At 45.6% G+C, this 19,354-nt stretch overlaps 2 protein-coding genes across 2 annotated transcripts; one reads left to right on the forward strand and one right to left on the reverse strand.

The window, feature by feature from the left end:
• Positions 1–825: 825 nt before the first annotated feature.
• Positions 826–10,946, reverse strand: LOC117145659. The gene is made up of 5 exons (XM_033311391.1): positions 10,807–10,946; positions 8,482–8,801; positions 7,109–7,198; positions 3,393–3,564; positions 826–2,162 (listed from the first exon to the last, which is right to left on the reverse strand). Exons 2-5 carry the CDS (start codon positions 8,794–8,796, stop codon positions 1,015–1,017), a joined length of 1,725 nt encoding a protein of 574 aa, XP_033167282.1. The 5' UTR covers positions 8,797–8,801; positions 10,807–10,946; the 3' UTR covers positions 826–1,014.
• A 1,822-nt stretch (positions 10,947–12,768) lies between these two features.
• LOC117145652 lies at positions 12,769–15,745 on the forward strand. Its single transcript, XM_033311382.1, has 4 exons — positions 12,769–13,022; positions 13,092–13,160; positions 14,469–14,591; positions 14,703–15,745. Exons 1-4 carry the CDS (start codon positions 12,858–12,860, stop codon positions 15,624–15,626), a joined length of 1,281 nt encoding a protein of 426 aa, XP_033167273.1. The 5' UTR covers positions 12,769–12,857; the 3' UTR covers positions 15,627–15,745.
• The last annotated feature ends 3,609 nt before the right edge of the window (positions 15,746–19,354 follow it).

Below are 19,354 nucleotides of genomic sequence, written 5' to 3' on the forward strand. Positions count from 1 at the left end.
CACTTTTTTTTGCGCTGTGTGGAGTTGCAGTTGCACTCTCACTCTATAAGATGACGATGATGATGATGATGACGATGATGGCTCATCAAAAACAAGCAGGACATTGTGTGGTGCGGGTCGCTGGAAAAAGGATAATACAACTTGCTCGCTCTATTTGCCACGCGCACACATGTTGTTACAGTGCCGTGATTTTTGTTGCATCAAATTGGAATTTTTTCCTTAAATATGGTAAACATCGATGGGGCAGAGATTTATGTATAGTGCAGCGGCGCGTTGATGAAAATGACTCGCCGCTGCATTGACCGTGTTTACTGTTTGTCAGACAGGGCAGCAATTTACGCCCACGCGCAAAAAACATTAATTTGCATGCAAGTCAATTATCAGGAGGCAGCAAACAGACAGGCGCTAGTTACCAGTTTTCAGTTATCAGTATTCAGTATTCAGTTTTCTGTTTTGAGTTTTCAGTTTTCAATTTTTGCGATTTCTTTTGCACAAACATCGGAGTTATTATTCCGCCACAAGGATGCAAACCCTAATGGAGATACTCTTGAAATGGGTCATGATATTCCAAAAAAGTTGTATATGGCGCAGAAAGATTTATTTATTTTTTCATAAAAGTATCCATACAAACCATTATTTGAGCCCGCTACTTTTATAGAGCATCTGCAGGTTGTGGAGCCCAACTTGGACACTCAACGGCGAGGACTTTCAAACTGCTAGACCAGCACATTTCTAAATGTTTTTATTAATTAAAAATATTGCAAATTAAACACATTTCCAAATTGCGTTTTGCATTTTTCGTATAAATACGCGGCCGATGGAAAAAATGCAAATATAATTTACAAAGCATACATTTCACATTTTATTCTTATTTTATGTTCATTGCATTTTGGTTTGCTCTATCGCCGCTTGCGCAGCCATCAGTTCTTAAACTTGCCTTAAAGCTCTTAAACACATTAACTAACTACTAATTAGCTTTAGTACCTATGTTTTGGGACCAGTCTTGTGTGGGATCTACCTGCTTCTGATGGTCACCTCGCACTTGGCAGCCAGATTGCGGAGGGTAAGGAACTGGCCGGATGCCCTAATCTCTGGCCAGCTGCGCCGGAGCGAGTGAGCCGGTCCCAGGAATCGGTGGCCTGGTGTCTCGATGACAGTCTCGAAAGTGGGTCCATGTGGCAGGTGGTCCAGGTGCCACAGGAAGACGGCGTGCTCATCGCCGCCGCCGATCGCAATGACAGCCAAGAAAAATGTGTGCACACTGACGTGGCCAAAAGTGGAGGACTCCTCGCTCAGCCGCAGGCAGGCCACGCCCTCCAGGGGCAGCTGGGGGCGGACGTGCAGGCGCTCGCCGAACGTGCCGTAGATTTGCAACACTGCCAGCCGGTGGTCGCCGCTCAAATGTCGCAGCAACTGCCACTCCCGCCGACCTATTGACCCCGCCTCCAGTGGCAGCACCTGATTTACTCCGGCTGCCGGCGCCTGTTTATGGCTCCCCGCTGATAAGGATGCACCTCCCGAGTCCTCAACCGCCGCAACCGCCTGCATCGCGACTGTTGACAATTTGTTGGCCACTGGCTCTCCAAGTTGGTAACTGTGGCTGCTGCATGATTTCCCAGTTGGGCAATGATAATTTTGATACTCGCTCTCGCCGCTGGCTGACTTCTCATGCCCCAGTTGCTCCTGCCCCAGCTGCTGCCGCTCCTGCTGCTGCTGCTGTTGCTCCTGCACCTGGACGCCATTATTTATGGTGGCAACTTCATCGCAGCGCAATCCGTCTTGATCTGGCCCAGTAATCCGCCAACTTTTCTTACTCAACTTTAACTTTGGTTTAACGAGCATATTGTTGTGACCTTCCTCCGAAAAGTGCTCGACAGCGGCCTCCTGATGCTGCACTTTTATCAGCGTGCAATGTGGCAGGACAGCCTCCTCCGCCGCCTGCTCCTGCTCCTGCCCGTGCTGACTCTTCCTTCTGATTTCCCGAGGACTTTGGTCCACCAAAACTGCCTCGAGTTGAATGGAGATTTGCTTGGCGCACTTGGACTTGCCGGAACTCGTCTTGGCCAGCGCCATTTTCGGTTGATTATGATATTCATTTGTGCACTTGTTGACGCTGCTCAGCTTCCCATGGCCCTGGGCGGCAGCCACCTTGTTGGCTTTCCCTGAAAAGAGGCACCGAAACGGAGGACCATTACAAAAAGTACGAAATGTAAATATAATAAATACAACTAGGACAACTGGAGGGAGATCCACGCAAGTTGTCCATTTGCGCTCGTTTGTGTTTTGCCCCCAAATCTCTTGACACAAACTCCCTTGAACTTCTTCGAGTGGCAAATGAAAATAGAGCAGAAAGTAAGTAAATCTCCACGTACCTGCATCTGTATAAAAATGGGTGAACTATGGCTGAACTATGGGTGAATCCGGGCGAATCATAAAGAATGCACACTTAATGTAGAAGCAATAAAAACGCACTAAGCACGGCATAATCTGGGAAAAACAAAGCGAAGGACCCTGAAGTGGGGAAAAGTGGCAAAAAAATGAAGACCAGCAGGGAAAAACAAATGCAGACAACGGCGGAAAATTCTGTTGCTGCTTGTTACCTCCGCTGTAAACTTCACTCCGAGTTAACTTGGCCGACACAGATTGAAAATGGCAACAAGGGCGGCTAAACTTTAAACGAAGCCGCCCAGTGGCAAAGCAAGAAAAGCAGCGCCAACAACAATCTCCCGGCAAGATGGCAACGCAGCTAAGCGCGAAAAACTTTAGCAATTTATGTTACATAATTATGCCATAAAAAGAACAACAAGCGAAGATGAGCCATTGCGCTCAATTTCAAGCACTCTTGACTCGGCTCCGCTTTCTCGTCACATTTTTCTTTCATTTGCGCCGCATCTCGGTCGAGATTTAAGTGAAACATTGACACTTGCCGCTGTCGAAAAGTTTTGGCCCACACAAATGAGCATTCCCAGTTCTCAGCCAGGATGTTGCCATTGCCACAGGATGTATTAGAGCACTCGGGGCACAAAGGTTATTTCCACAGGGTTTTGCATTACATGAAATTGAATACCTTTTCGGACAAAAGTTCAATCGAATGGAAAGTAATTACAACAAATTGGATCTAAATAATCAAAGTAGTTAAGGCCGTGCTTTAAAGTTACATAATTCGTATTAATTTCACCTTCGTTATGAATTAATATTATATAAAATCAGCAGACTTTGCATGCTATCCCCACCACTTTTCCCATTATGTCTTGCCATTCAAGGAAGCCCCTAGAAACCCTCAGAACCCAACATCTGTTGCCTAATGACAGGACCAATTGGGCTATCGCTCCTCGCGGCTTAAATAGATAAAAGTCGCGAATGTGTGTCCTTAAAGGCCAACCAGCACTTACCGCCATCGCAGGGGAAGCTCTCCGCCAGCAGGGTGAACAGTTTGTCCGACAGCAGACAGCGGCCCCTCGGCCCCAAAGGAACTCGGCACACAGGACACTTTACGGAGCGACTGCGGCAATTATTGCAGAGCACGTGTCCATTGCAGCACTGCCAGCCAGGTGGTTTGATGACCTGATTTCCGTTCCGGCCAGGTTAACAGGTTCCGCCACAAGGAAAAAGGAGAAATGAAAAATGAGAGCAGTGTGTGTGTAATTATTCAGAGGGGGAAGTATTTCAATTAATTATAAATATCAGGAACATCGAACTCGGAGTACCCATGAGCCGATATTGAGCTCAGCTGCCTGATTGCTGCATTATTATTTTCCTCAAATTGCATTTAAACAAAAAGCAATTCTAGTCTGTCGTTCGTAATGTACAAACGGCAACTAAATTTGATTATTGCCCACATTTGCTTCTTGTTTGCCACCGGGTCCGCTTGGCATCCTCAAGTCCAGATGCAGTGCAGCTAGGATTGCTCTCCTCGAATCGACATGAAATATGTATTATGCTGCGCAGCAAGCTTTCCATTTAAATTGAAAATCAAATTGAAAATATTGCAAGCGGATTTAAAATAATACAACTGTGTTTGATGCGCACCCAAATACTTTTGCGCATTTCAAGTCGGTCGGTCCCTCGCAAAAACACAAATGCGGAAATATGAAAAACAAAATAAAAATGCCAAAAATACGAACACGAAAAATAGACTAAAAGGACTAAAGGGCTATATGCACACATACATACATATGTATATCGATGTTACATATTTGGCCAAAGCTTTTTGTCTCTGGCTGTCTGTGCGTGTATTCGGTCAAAAACTGATGTAAATATGCAGGCGAACATAAATTTTGCAACGAGCTGAATAAAGAAACAATTTCTGTGCTACGGCTTTCGTACTTTTTGCTTCGATTTGCCAAAACTGCAATCGAAGTATTACAAATGTAAAACGATTCGATTGCAATCTGACCAGATAAAAACCAAAAGATAAGGAACAAAGTGCACTGCAAAGTAAATTGGTTGCACATTAACGTTAATAATAACTTTTTAAGATGTAGTAAAGCATAATTGATAATGTTTCTTGAGTGTATTTAAACTTTAAGGCCTAGAAACTTTGCCCGTTTTCGAACATGTCTGACAAACAGAATAATAGGGATTTAAGGAACATGCACGTGTGGCAGATATTTTTAATGCCATTCGTCTTTTATTGTTTTTAATTGGCTTAAATGGCATGAGCAAATGCTTTTAATTTTAATACCCCAGCATGCATAAACAAAGACTCCAATTAGTGATAGAAATCAATTAAATGCAGCTGAGCGAAAACAAAATGGGGGAAGCGGAAGTGGAAGTGGGAGTGGAAATGGGAGTGGCACTGGAACCTGCAACTGGAACCGAAAGTGGCGGCGGAAATAACCAGAACCGAGTGGGTTTAGTTTTGGCCCACTTTTCGGCATCTGTCGTCGAGTAATCGAAATTGGCGTAGCATGCTTTTAGGCATATTGTAAGACCATCAGTTTGATATCACCACCAGTATTGATTCTACTCCGAGTTGGCCAGTTTATGTTGGCTAAATTAACTAAAACGCCGCAGGGCTGATCGAAAATGAATTAATCATAATGCCATCAGGAGAGCCAGAGTCGAGCTGTTTGTTTGCAAAATTTGTGAAAATTAAATGGCCTGCAAATTTATGCATATTTAAATGAAACAAAAACAATTTCATGCCCGATTAAATGTCAAACAAGGAGAAACTTCAAGGAAAGGAGAGCACAGGAAGGACATGGGAAGTACCTTATCCAACTGGATGCAGGCTAATGCAGGCGATTAGCATTCGAGGGAATCGAGGATGCACAACTATTGAAAATCCAGCAAAACAAAATCCCTTAATAACTTAATGGACTTGTGTGCGTGTTTGCATACGCCGCCTACGCTCACACACACACACACACATACACATACACGGGCATGGCAAAGGACATAATACAATATAATGCCGGCTCCGTGCCAGAGTAATAATGGCCAAATCCGAAGGACTCTTAGTGCCTCTCTTTCGCTCTAGAAACTCAGCCGCAGGACGGAGCAGGATAAACTGATTTCGGGTTAATAAACAAATTATTCAGTGCAGCTGCAAGTGGAGTTCAAGCTGCTCTGTGGCCAACTGCGAGGCTTCGAAGCTCCGACGAAGGCGTTGCAGCGTGGCCGTGTCCAGGATATCTGCTCCGGGATGTCCTTGCCCGTCCTGACCCGCCCAGCACATGCTTAATTTATGGTTACACACTGACACTCAACGCCACTCCACTCCACTCCAACGAGATGTGCTGCTGCAGGCGAGAATTTCATTTGAAAATAACTCTGCATTTTAAATGGGCAGAAGTGGGGGTAGCTGGTGCTCTGCTCTCACCGGTCTGCTCACTCTTTATCTTGTCTAATTAATTAAATTTATGTTTTTGCTGACAAGCTGGGCATACATACATATAATGCATAAATATAAATTTAAAGTCCGGCCCTCGGCAGCAGCTTTAATTTAAATGCAAAACGAGCTCTGCGCTCCGAAGCATCAAAATCTGAATCAGAATCAGAAGCTGGCCCGCAGGCGATTGACACGATTATTCACACTGACTTCCGCTGCCACACACCCACACACACCCCTCGCACACACAACCGCTCACTCGACACACACTAATCGTCAATATTTGATTTTTAAACGACATAATCAATCACTTGGGCCGTGTATATAGATGTGTATATATTGTGCAAAACTAATCAAATCACATGGCAGGGCAAACATTTATCAAAAAACCTACTCGAATATGGGCCAAAATAAAACAGCCAAGCAGTTGGCCGTATAAAAAACTTGGCCAGGCAACATAACCGACGGCTATTAACTGGCAACATGGATCTGGCCATGTGCGTCGTTTGAGTAATTGAGTCAACAAAGCTGGCACACCTGCGGGGCAGGGAGGAGCATCCCAGTATCCCAGCATCCATGGACTCCATGGACGTGGGCAACTGGCAAACGGGGGCACGGGGCATGGGGCACGCAATCACCGGCAGCCCGTCGTTGCAAACTTTATATACAGTCAAGTGATTAGCAACAAACTTGCGCAGCCAAATCAACGCAGCCCCGGAAGAGGATGGCACTGGGATTGCCAATGGAACTAGCATTGCACAGACAAAAAATCTAAGTTACATGCTGGAAAACAGCATATACTAATATATGTACTAATATATGAATAGGTTACAATAGAATAGGTCTAAAAATGCTTTGAAATGTAGTAAAAGTACCAAGAGCCTATCTGACTTACACCCTATGGTATATAATTAAAGCTTATATAGATGCATTGAAAATATGACCCAGATGGAATAATTATATAATAGATCCTTTTCTCAAAGTGGTATTGACAGCAGCGGCTCACAAAGGCAAACAAGAGGGCAACTGGCCAACTAAGTTTCGGGCGAGTTGGGCCGAGAGTTTGAGCCCAGCTGAGTTGGATAATGACGAACTGGAACTAGAACCAGAACTAAAACTAAAGCCAACCAGCCTCATCGATATGCAATGCACATGCAGGCAGCGGAATGACCTTATGGCCCGGCCATGCCAACATCTGTCCGATCCGCCGCCCCCTTTTGAAACAGCCCATCCAATCCCGCATCCCGCATCCCGCTGCGACCATATTGTACTTACCTCAAGGCACACAGGACACTCCAGTAATTGGGAAATATGTTGCAGGCATGTTGCAAACTTTTGCAGCGATTGTTGATTAATGCCGTGCTGCTGCAAATATAAAGAGAAGCACTGGTCAAATTAAGGATGCCACTTCAAGGTTAAGCGACACTTCGGGAAATTCAATCAAATTGATCCGACGCCTGCACTTAATTATATATACATTTTTGGGGTGGCCCACATGGGGGCGTTAATAATTCACGGTCCGGTGCGAATGAAAGGCTTTTGATTTAAGCCGATTTCCATTCAGTTTTGCATTCGATTATCAAAATCGTGAGGACGGCGCCTGCATTCGAAGGACCCATAATGTCCTATGGCCTAGTGCGGTTGCAAGTTTAATCTGTTTAACGGGTCAATCTGGCACACATTCTGTGATTCAATGCCTTCGGCATTGATTGAAATGGACTTTCCATGCCAACCACCTGTGTAGCTACACGTGTGTGTGTGTGCGAATGTCCTGGCTGGCCTTAAATTTGGACTGTCCTCGGCAAGGACATTTAGGTCAATTGAATTGTAATAAAGTACACATAATGTGTCAAGAACGAAATTGCGTTATTTCGATTCAATTGCATTTAATAAAGTAAACAGCTTCTCGGTTGGCAGATAAACAATTTACAACTACACCGATGCCGCCAGGATATCTGCACGGCTGAACACCTCAAGGATACCCTCGAGTTTTCAGTTTACCTATACATTCGAGCTGCGAATAAAAGACCAGGTCATTTGTTGACTTTTTAATTGAGAAACTTTTGATAAATCGAAGGTCCTGCGGTGTGACTTTAAGGCTTGATATTGTTATTGACAATCATTATGTGAATGCAAGTGATGTACATACAATGCAATATTTGAATTGATTTTAAAACAATAAATGCCGCACTTCACTTTAAAATACAGGAAAGCAAACTTAATAATTAGATTTAGCTTACGTAAAGGCTCATCTTAACGCATAAGCAGTGCAACAAAGCTGCTCTTTACGCAATTAGGCTTGGGTAAATATCATTTGATGACCAGTCAATTACAATTACGTGTGGTTATGCCAGAATTATTAGTTGCCAACTAATCTGCCGTTTTTTTTTCTGTGCACAGTAACCTTGGACTGGGGCTCTATTACTTCGCCCGCCAAACTGCAGCAGGCCCACAAAGCATGCGGACCAAGCTGCAGATACTAATTACTAATTAGCAGTAGCAGTAGCAGTCATTAAGTCAATCAGAATTACGTAACGCTCAGCGGCGCACTGATGCAAGACAAAGGCCCATATAAGCAGCACACTCCTCCTCCGCACATCTCGGCCCAATTAGGCCAACAATATGGAGCACAAGTGGCGACTACTTACCACAGCATGTGATGCCTCGGCAGGATCCTCATTGGGGTCTATGCTGGCCTGCTGGCGCCACATCATCAGGGTCACGACCTCGGCGCCGCTCTGCCAGTGATCCTGCAACCGATTGGCCAGCTCACTGATACGCAGCCCCAGGACATCCGCTCCATTCAGCTCCAGCAGGGTGTCGCCCAAGCGAACTCCGCCCCTTTCCGCACTCGACTTGGCCTGCACCCCGCTGACCCAAGGATACGGATCCCAGGGGGCACGGCTCAAATTCAGGCCCAAAGTGCCGTTCGCGCAGGCGTAGATGGTGCACAACTGAAGCATATTGGCTGTAACAGAAAGAGGGTTCAAATCAAAACAAACACTCAAGCCACAAGGTCGCACATAAATTTGGCCAATTTTCAACACCGGAGACGCACACACTCACCCCCTCGCTGCGCTCATCTAATTACCTGGGCTAACACACATATATAAACAGCAACTGGGCGAGGATAGCTTTGAAAAATGTTGCCAAACTGTTTTACTTCGCTTGTCAGTGGGCCAAGATGCCCCAACACTAGTTGACATGCCCATCACGTACACACTCGCATTTATTATGCCCCCGAGTGTGTGTGATTGGGGCAACCGGAGGCCGGAGACCGGAGTCCTCTGATTTCCAGTTCCAGCACTTGACTCATTTGCACCTTTCGACGGGCGATTCCTTCACCTTTCGGCAGCTACGAGGCGATGCCCAATTAATTAGCCAGAAAGTTTCGGTGCCAAGTGGTCGTAATTACGCATACGCCACGTTTGCCAGGCGTAAAATTTGCGCACATAAATCAAAAGTTTTGCGGAGCCCAGCCAATGTAAAAAAAAAAACAGAATAGAAAGGGTTTCTTCCTTTCAAAACTTTTTAGCACCAAGGAAAATCAATTAAGCAACAAAGCCAAGCCGGAACTCATATATAAACACATATACTGTATATGTATGGTATTAGCTGTTCTACCAACTGGAATTCTTTAGCTTAGTCACAAATCGATATCGAAGTCATCAGATTCGCTTGGCTGTCTGTTTGAAAAGATTCTCACTGCGAAATTGATTATGTTTCTTGCACTCGAGAACTTTGAGTAGACTGAGAATTTATAGCTTCCTCCTCGGCTGTCTACGCACGCGGATACAGATGTGAGTTCGAGTGCGAGTATGGCAAACTTGTTCAAATCACTTCACTTCACTTCTACTGACATTGGCCATGAAATCGCTATGACGTCGGCTTATTGAAGTGGGCACAGCAATAGCTAAGGTAATCATTGAACAATAAGCTGGCCATCAGCCAACAATGTGCTGCTATCCCTTGTAAGGGCAATCAAGACTTCGATTTAATTATTTGCCAAAACCGCACCAATTAGTTAAAGCTGCACCCACAAAAAAGATAGAAAAGAATCTCCAACTAAGCCATTGTTTTTGCTGCCAGCCAATGAAGCGCATCGCTTGGCTGGCAAACAATTACGCAAACCCCAAAATGCAGGATGACTGCCACTGGTAACGCTCCAATTAAGGTCGAAAATTGAATTGCCCACAGCCGTGCTTATACCGTAAAGTTAACACTATGTATCTGTAGCTTAGTAGGAAGCGAACTTGGCTTAAACGCGTGTGAATTGCAACTGAATCGGCCGAAGGCGGTGCAGTGCACATAGCACACCAGTTGCAAGTCGACTTGAGTCACACGTCTTGGTGGCCGCTTTCGTTTTCAGTGTATTGAGTCAGTGGCAAAACTGGCGAGGCGAGACTAAAACAAACTCGCACGAAAATTGCGTCACAATTACACGAAAGAAACCGCAAGCGAAAAAAAAAATAAAACCGAAATAAACACAAGTAAAAAATCAGAGAGACAGAGACCCAGAAACCCCAAAGCGGGCTAAAAAACGTTGCGCATGCGCCATTGGCGCTGCAGCAGCTCTACAATTAGCGAACTGTGGGATTGCCGTGTAAATTTCGATTTGAAATATCTTCTTTTTGAACCCCCCCTTTTTCGCACAGTGTTTGCGCAAGCATTGCGTATGATTTATGCGCTGTTTCTAATTCAATTTAGACCCGTTTGTTTGCTTTGGAGGTAGGAAATGGAAGCAAACTTGTTTGCCGCTCTTAATTATGCGAGTAACCAGCAAATGCGTTTATAATTGTGCGTTACACTTCCGCGTTTTTATTCTCGTTTTCAGCGTTGGGCATCTGGGCTCTTAGCCGGACCTTGACCTAAGCCAACCGCTTACTAACTTGGCTTGGAAGTCGGTGCGGTGGTGAGCGGCGTAAGGTCATTTGGGCCATTAGCCCTTCCATGCTTTGTTAGCAATTACACACCGTTTCTGTTAGCCAGCTGGTTAATCAATTTTCACAACTCTCGGCCACGCTAGATGATTTTCAATATCTTTGTGATCGTATCGTAATCACTTTATTTCGGCGCCGGCGCTTCGCACTTCGCGTTTTCCAGCGGAACTTGCGGCGCATGCGCACTTAACCGAATGCGAGTTACGAAGAAACTGAGGCTCGACTTCTTCACAGCTGACCAGCAGACCTACTAACTTGGCTTAAAGCGAGCGCCACCTGTGGGCAGAGCTTTGCACTTAGCTTCAGCGAGCTTTTCAATGTTTTATTTCGTTTTTTTTTTTTGTTTTTTGGAAACCGCATCTACTGGCCACAAACAAGTCCAGAGTCAATAGTGTGAAGAGGCGGAATTGCACTTGAATTTGGCCATTTGCCTTTGGGCCCGGCCTAATTGCCGGCCGATTAATAAAAGTCAATTACCTTTCAGAGAAACATGAATTTTGATGTTATTGCCTGGGTAAGTATTCTCTAATTTTGACACTGCTGACGGCTTTTGGCTGCCGAACGCTTCTGTGTGCCACATAAATTTGGCCAAATCTAATTGAACTGGCAAATTGAAAAGCCAAAAACGAATCACACACACACCACAATGCCGCCCAGGGTCAGTTTTGTTGGGCGCAAATTTTAATGAAATTACCAATTTCAATGCTATTTGGCCAATGTTTCAGACGACCAGAGCAGCGGCCAAACTCAAATTACCGCCCCAATGGCAGTTAAACCGGCGATAACAAAACAACAAAAAAGCGAAAGTCAAATGGATGGCGATGGTTTGGCCATGCCAAACCAAATCCATTTGTCAGCTGCCAATTTCCATCAGTTATCATTGTTAGGGTTAATCGACGAGCCGGTTTTAGGCCCGATTATTTATTTAGGGCCCCATTGTTTATGTTTATCGACGTTTGACACCCTCGTGCGTTGCCAACACACTCGTCGTTGTTGTTTTAATTTCTTTTGGCATTTCAAATAATAATATTTTGGTTTACTTGCTGGCCACTCAATCGCAAATGCACTGGCCATTTGGCACTGCCAACACGCAATTAAGCCGAAAAATAGTGCTGTTTATTTTCAAATTTAATTACAAAGTCGGAAAACTTTTAAAGTCAACAAATGGGAATTAAACTGATTAAGTTTCGTGTGCATTACTGCTAATAGCGATTTTATCTGATTACGATTTGTGCTGGCCGTAACCAAACTGTATAAATATACAATTTAACACTTAATTTGCAGGTCTTGTTCAGTTTATTTTGGCTATTAATATTTGTTTGGGCTGTTTTGCTATATTTAACTTAATAGTTTTAATCTCTTGTGATAAGCGCAGCTTTATTGTTTTCAATTTAAGAGAAATAGCAAAAGGTTTCCACGAAAAGCGAAGAGAAATACATAGTAAGTTTCTATGAAAACTATTGTATTTGGCCATGTTCTCGATTTCACTTCCGCACAATTGTAGCAGCCTGCACATTTGAACCAACTAACTTACCAGCTTATCAAATGACTTAATAGCTAAAGAATTTGTTTTTTTATTTGGTATATTTGAAGGTGTCACAATACGTAGACATGCAACTTTATAGCGCACCCAAAAACCGCTGCCAGCCGAAAGTTCAAATATTTACTTAGCTCCACAAGTCTAATTTCCATGATCTCAGCTGGGTGTCAGCTTTGGATCTCGGAACTCAGATTTCAGATCTCCGATCTCCAATTCCGAATCTCGGATCTTGAAGCACTTACAACACCGCGTCAGATGGCCCAAAGTCATTAAGTTGTGGAAGGGGTTAAATGTGTGATGCTGGGGAGCTTGGCCAAAATGTTTGTCGTAGCCGATTGCGTCGGCCCAAAGCGCTCCATGTTCACTGCTCGCCGCTCGGCAACTTTTCAGCCAGCCAGCCAGCTGGCTCGAAAAAAATCAACAACAGACACACGAAAAACAGTTTGCCAACTGAGAGCGCACGTTGAACACGTCTCTCGCTAGCCGCTTTTTATTTTGTGGCCCACAACGATCCGAGCACCTGTGCGAGTTTTCTAGCCCGAAGATGAGGAAATCAGCGGGAGGATTTCAGGCCCCGACCAGTGAAGATGGACAGCATGGCGATGGCGATGGCTCCTCCGTGCGTCTACTGAGGATTCCCAGAGCCGCACCTGCGATGGAGAACTACGGATTCCAGCTGACCTGCAGCAAATGGGATCCCTATCCCTGGGTAATAAAAGTGGCCATCGTTTGGAGATCCCGACCCCTCCTAATTACCATATACCCATTACACCGACAGGTTTGCGAAGTGGCAGCCGGCACACCTGCCGCTCTCTGCGGCCTAAAACCCGGCGATTGCGTTCTGGAGGTGAGTAGAAGTTAGTGCCACAGGTTGGTGCCACCGTTGTCAGTTCTTCCATCGCCCAGCCAGCATTGGACTGGCGGATTAGGCACAGCGCAGACCAACTGCATTGGTAACTCAATCTGCGCCAGAACTCCAGTTACAAAACTAAGAATGCAATAGATCGACGGGGAATTTACTTTGAGAGCCTATTAAGAGCTTATTGAGAATGCCCCTCTTATTGAAAGTATGTGCATGTAACTCAGGATAGAAGAAAACAGAGATTTTGGAACCCATTTAAATTTTAATATATTTATATTCAGAAAAAAGTTCTTTTTGTCAGCTAACAGTTCTAAAGATAATGTAGTTTAGCTGTAAAGCTAATTATGTATACTTGCGAGTTTTCAAGTCAATAACTTCTAAAATTTGTATGAATCGTGACTTCAGATAAAAAGTACTATTCAGGAAAGCATTCCAATATGATGATTTGCACTTCTAGAAACAAATTCAAATCGCTATGGTCATTTAAATTACGAATAGCTTAAGCTGTGGAAGTTGGACCGTACATATGTATGTATAACCAAGTCTGGACTTTGCAGTCGCTATTGTAGCCGCATTTGTTGTTCTTTGTGGATATTGTTTACTTAAAATAGCAATGCAGTAAAACTTAATTGCTCCATCGACTTTATTCAGCAACTTTATTAGAGCTGGAATGGGGCACTAGAAACAGCTGGCGAATGCACAGGCCGCCCTAAAACTAATGGCACAACTCGAACGTAGTAAAACGACTAGTTGATGACAAAGATTAATTAGCACGAAGTAAATATGCAAAGCAAATATCAGTTATCAGATAACAGATAACAGCCAATTGAGCTAACAGTGCTAGCTAGGGTTAACATCCGCAAGCAGTGCGTGAGTTACAATCCCGTGGCCGAGGGAGGAAAGCTTCCAAAAAAACGACTGAGTAGTTTGAGGTGTGAAATGAGAATAATTATGAATTCTTTATTACAAATATGTATGTGTATCTCCCAAATATCTTCGTCAGAGTTCGTGTTGGCGATCTTCGTTGAACTTTCGCTCGGCTCTCAGTGGCAGTACTGGGTAGACCGAGAGAGGGGGTATGTTAACTCGTGCGATACAGCCGCAAGCAGTGCTTTCGAATTTGGAAATGTGATGGCCATATTTTGTGCTATTCATTTGTTTTCTTTGCTAGCTCGTGGAAATCCAAATATTTAGATACTTGGTACTTGCTTTCGGCTTGGCAAATATTTCCCAAAATAAATAAACAACATTGCCAGACATTTTCTCTAAAATTCTATAATATTTAATTTCCAGGTAAATGGCAACGATGTTTTGGGCTTGAGAGTGTCTGAAATCGCCAAAATGGTCAAGAGTCAAAAGGACTGCGTCACAATTCTCTGTTGGAACAGTGAGTGTGATAAGGACTGTGATACTAATGTTAGTATTTTTATTGCGTTTTAAAATCCTTCTTTCAAGCATCAAACACACTCAGTTATCCGTTCGCCATCAAAATCCCGCTAACCCAATATTTTTCTCAAAAATCCATAGAGCATCTGCTGCGCCCCCATGCCTACCAGTTTGCGCCGCCTGTCCCTCGTCCTGGAGAGCATCCTGCGCCTCGTCGAGTGTCCTGTCTGCGGGGTGACCATCTCACCGCCGGCGATGCAGTGCCAAAACGGACACCTGCTCTGCGTGGACTGTCGCATCCGCTCGGAGCGATGTCCTGTCTGCCGGGACTTCTACACTCCCCGCCGGGCGCTATTGGCGGAGCAGATTTTCCTGACCATTGCCAACGCCTTCGAGATGTGCCGCTCGGAGAACAAGCTGCGGCAGAAGCTCTTTGCCGGGATAACACGGCCTGTTGTGGGCCGACAGGACAGGATAACCGGACAGGACACCTGGCGAAAGCGCAGGCCAGTGCTGCCAACGAACAAGTTCCTAACCAAGTTGCTCGAGGGCTGCGCCTACTCGACGGATAACCTCAGTCCCTCGAATGCCGCTACGCTGCTGCGGACTAGTACCACGGATGTCGCTGGCGACTCCAGTGAAATCCCGGCCAGGACATCGCCAGTGACAGCCACGCCCCCCGAAAGGACAACAATGCATGCCGCGCTTGACGCGAGTGCGGCGCATCCTTCACTCTCGTCGAATGATTTACAGCAGGAAGGAGCTAAGCCGAATGCCGAGGGCGTTGACGAGGAATCCGGAACGGACAGCAGCCACAACTCCGCCACATCCTTGCATGGCCCTCCGCTACCATCCTCCGTTGGCCCGGGCATCAATGAATCTTCCGGATTGCAACCCGTTCGCATACCTCCTGTCACTCCGAGCCAAGATTTGCCCCAGCAGGTTGTCCAAACTAAGCCGGCCTCGCTGCTGTACCGCTGTCCCTGCGAGCTGCAGGATCCACAGGATCCTGCAAAGGACCTACACCAGAACTGCTGCTACAAATCCGCTTTCCGTCTGCTTTGAGCTCGGGCATCTCAATCAACAGCATCCTCTTATCAGGCGCGTCCCCAGTTCCCCCCGCCCCTCTCGCTGTTTTCCTTTCTAATTAAATTAAATGCCAGTTGCTTGGCCAAAGTTGCTTATCGCGCAAAGAAACGAACCCGGCCAAAGGAATTGTATGGGTGTCAGGCCGGGACAAAGGCCCAGGCTGAAGATGCAAAGAAGTTGGTCCAGCTAACTGCAGCGAAGAGTTCAACTTGGCCAAGTTGAGTTCTAATTGAATCACTCCTGAACGCTCCAATGACTTTGTGTCATTTGGCGTCCGAGTTGGCCAGCTCGATAATGAAGTCCGGGCGGACTGCATCGAGGGGGCTTCGCCTGATAGTTGCCAGTCTTGAAAGGAATTAAAATATTTGAAGTCAATTGGACTTGGATATCTTGCAAATGATCAATGGGGTCTAGGAATATGCAACATTATTTGAGTACTTGTTCATTCTAAAAGCTGGAGTTGCGTTTTCCCACTGCATACTCTTGGGCATTAAATATATATGCATTTCTCGCAGTGCAGTGCAACTTATGAATGCTGATGGCGACGCCACGCGCAGATGCAGGTCAATCAGTAGCAAAGTGAAGGATGCCGGACAAGCGCGTAATGAGCTTTATTTGTCATTGGGAGCAGGCATGGAACCTGTCCTGTCCTGTCCCTGGTTCCTTGGTGGTTCCCGATGGCCCCATAATGACAGCCGCAGTTGGACAGCCATTATGCCGGCCGTTTACCATTTAATATTGATGCCGGACCAACCGCACCAATGGAGGAGCGAACGCCGCCAGCAACAGGCTTCAGTTGCTCCAAACCGCATTCTTCCTATCGCTGCAGAATGGCCTCCCGCTGCTTCTTCGCCGGAGCAAGGCTGCCATGAAAATGTCATCAAAACAGGAAGTGGCAGTTTAATTTAAGCGCGTTAATTGAATTTTATTTTCTGCTTTGTTGATGTGCCGGACAAAAGCCAGGGTGCCGACCAAGTCCAAGCCGGAGTCCATAGCCCACAGTCCATAGACGGTTGTCCAGATCCGCGTCCAGTAGCGAGTGCGATGCAGAAATTGATTTGCTGCTGCTCCTGCTGTTGCTGCCACTTCTGATGGCGGTGCAGCATTGTGGGTGCGGATTAGTCGGAATGGCCGGAATAAGCGGCCGTATCCCGTGGTGTCGCCACCTGGCAGAGTCGGCAAACTTTAATTACAAACTTCTATGCGCCATTATGCACTCTGATGCGCGTCCGCCCGGGGAAAACCTGTTTAAATTGCTGTTATTGTTGCATTCTGCCGCCAGTCTTGTGGCCCACAGGCTCAGCCCCCCACACATTTTCTAATTGCATTTCATTATCTATTGGAAATTACAGCGATTTCGAGGGTCGATGATGATGGCACCGCTAATGGCAACCGTAACAATTGCTCCTCCACGTGAATCTCGCAGCGCAGCAATGCAATTAATTTCGCTGTCGCGGGTAAAAGAAATCGCTGCGAAAACCGCGACAAGTGCGCTTGTGCTTCCAATTTTCCCCCACTACCCATTTCCCATCCCCATTTTCCCAACCTCCCGGCATAATTTGCAATGGGAAACCCAGACCGATCTATTGGTTATTTAATTAATGTGAAGCACTCATTATCGAGTGCAATTTACCTTGGGTAAACACGGGGTTGCAGCTCTTAAAGCATCGCTCCTCCATCGCCTTTCAATTTGCATCCTTGGCTGTTTAAGTTCTGGTTTTGCATCAAAATAAACGGCTCTTTGGGCAAGTTTCGGGCCCGGCTAAGTGGTAATGGTAAAAACAATAAATTCACTTTGGAGCGCAAATTTGCGCTGCCACGCCCACTCGAGCACTTGCCGCACAAGTGGAGGTCACGTCAGTGCACCACACGGCGTATGAGTATGGGTATCCAAAGTGCACTTGAAAAAAAACTTAAAATAACTTAAGCTCAAATAAAGTTATTGTATTATATTTAGTTTTAAATAAGTAATCATGATTTAAAGCGCGGAGGATGTTACCATATTTGGGTAAGTAAGACTCAGAACTATCACCTTGCAATGAGATGTGCTCATTTTCGCTCAGTGTAGCTTATCAGCCGGCAACAGAGACCGTCGGTAGAAAGTGTGTGTATAGCTTAGCAACAATGTGACCGCCCCAAAGCGAAGGAAAGCGTGCAACAATTTGGAGAATCCTTCTTCCCTTTTGGCGGCGCAGCTGTTTCGTGTGCGGCCGCAACCTTAGAAACTTTCTAACGAGCATTCTGCACCGCTCCCCTCAGCGATCTGCCCCTCTGCCCCCTTTGGCCACCTTTTCCAGCCCCTCCCCCTTTGGCCTTTGTTGTTGCACGCCTCTGGGCGGACTGTTATTGTTATTGTTTCTAGCTGGCAAACAACATGTGCGGTTGTCATAAATTTAACGCCAAAAGAGCATTTTAAGCAGTCAGCCAAAGACCGCCTGGCAGGAGGACTAAGTCTTCTAATTACTCCGAGGGAAAACTTTTTTGGCCAAAACAGCCCCCCATGCCCCGCCATGCTGCATGTGTGTGTGTGTGCATCTCGGGCAGAAAAGTTTGACGAGTCGCCCACCGGAAATGCAGCGAAATGCAAAATGGGAAATGGTATATGGGAAATGCAAGCGGCTGCGTGCAAAGTATTTCCATATTTAAATTCGTGCGTTCGAATATTTGAAACGGCAACTGACAAACGGCAAATGGGAATTATTTATTTAATTAAATATTAAAAAACGTGCTGCGGCCATCTTTTATTGCATTAGTCGCCGTTTCGGGGGCTCTGTAAAGTATGGTTCGCATATCTATTTGATTTATTCAATTTTTCCCCCCATTATAGTGGCATATTTTTTATTTTTCACACGCTGGCGAAGCTTGTGGCCCCGACAGAAGAAACTTAATTACGGTTGAGCGACGTCGCAAGAGCCTGATTAAATTAAAATGAATATGAATATGAATTGCATTCGCATTCACGGCGCCTGTAAATAGGCAACAAAGCGACTCAATGGGCGGCATGTGAGTGACACATTTCACACTGCGATTGAATTAATTAAAACATCCGGTTCGGCTCACTTAAATCGAAAAACGCAGTCCCTGCAAAGGCAGCAAATGAAACAATTTGCGTGGCAAATAATAATAACCGAAAAACAAAAAAAAAAAGAAGATACATCGCCCGCGGCGGGCAGCCTTGGAAATTAAAATTATAATTCCATTGATTAGAAAATTGTAAATGCATGGAATTTTAGGATATCGCTGTGTGGCGATCTTTCGATTTGCATAATTGCGAACCAAAGCGTCGCAACGCACCGAAAATCTGCAAAATCTCAGCCACAACAGCTGCAGTGGGCGGTGGTTTTTGGGGCGCCTCCCGGCTCCCCTTGGTGCCCTATGGTGCCGCCGGGTGGTGCAGATGCTTATCGGGGTGTAACTTTGCACCGACCGGTGGCCACTGCCCATAAATATCAAAAATTCTAACACATGGAATGGGTGGCTTGTACTTTTTTTTGGATTTTGGCTTGGCCTGCAGGTGTGGGAACCCGCGAACCTGTTCGCTTTTTGCATCCTGGCGGGGGACTTTTTAATTAAAATAAAAACGAACAGCAAGGGGCAGCAGTGGAAATGCCACATAATTGTCGAATTGTTGCCACTTGCCACGCGTGCTGCGCGTTGGGCGGGGTGGGTGGTGGGCGTGGCCGCCTGAAATGGGCGTTTGCTGA

This window comes from Drosophila mauritiana, chromosome 3R, assembly GCF_004382145.1.
Source record: "Drosophila mauritiana strain mau12 chromosome 3R, ASM438214v1, whole genome shotgun sequence".
Lineage (NCBI taxonomy): Eukaryota > Metazoa > Arthropoda > Insecta > Diptera > Drosophilidae > Drosophila > Drosophila mauritiana.

Excerpts from the sequence above, each read along its gene's own strand:
- LOC117145659 (XM_033311391.1), bottom strand. The coding sequence starts at position 8,796 with ATGCTTCAGTTGTGCACCATCTACGCCTGCGCGAACGGCACTTTGGGC. Across the intron at positions 7,199-8,481 it reads CCGAGGCATCACATGCTGTG|CAGCACGGCATTAATCAACA; the intron begins GTAAGTAGTCGC and ends TTATATTTGCAG. Across the intron at positions 2,163-3,392 it reads GAGCTTCCCCTGCGATGGCG|GGAAAGCCAACAAGGTGGCT; the intron begins GTAAGTGCTGGT and ends GCCTCTTTTCAG.
- LOC117145652 (XM_033311382.1), top strand. The coding sequence starts at position 12,858 with ATGAGGAAATCAGCGGGAGGATTTCAGGCCCCGACCAGTGAAGATGGA. Across the intron at positions 13,023-13,091 it reads AATGGGATCCCTATCCCTGG|GTTTGCGAAGTGGCAGCCGG; the intron begins GTAATAAAAGTG and ends TTACACCGACAG. Across the intron at positions 14,592-14,702 it reads ATAAGGACTGTGATACTAAT|AGCATCTGCTGCGCCCCCAT; the intron begins GTTAGTATTTTT and ends AAAAATCCATAG.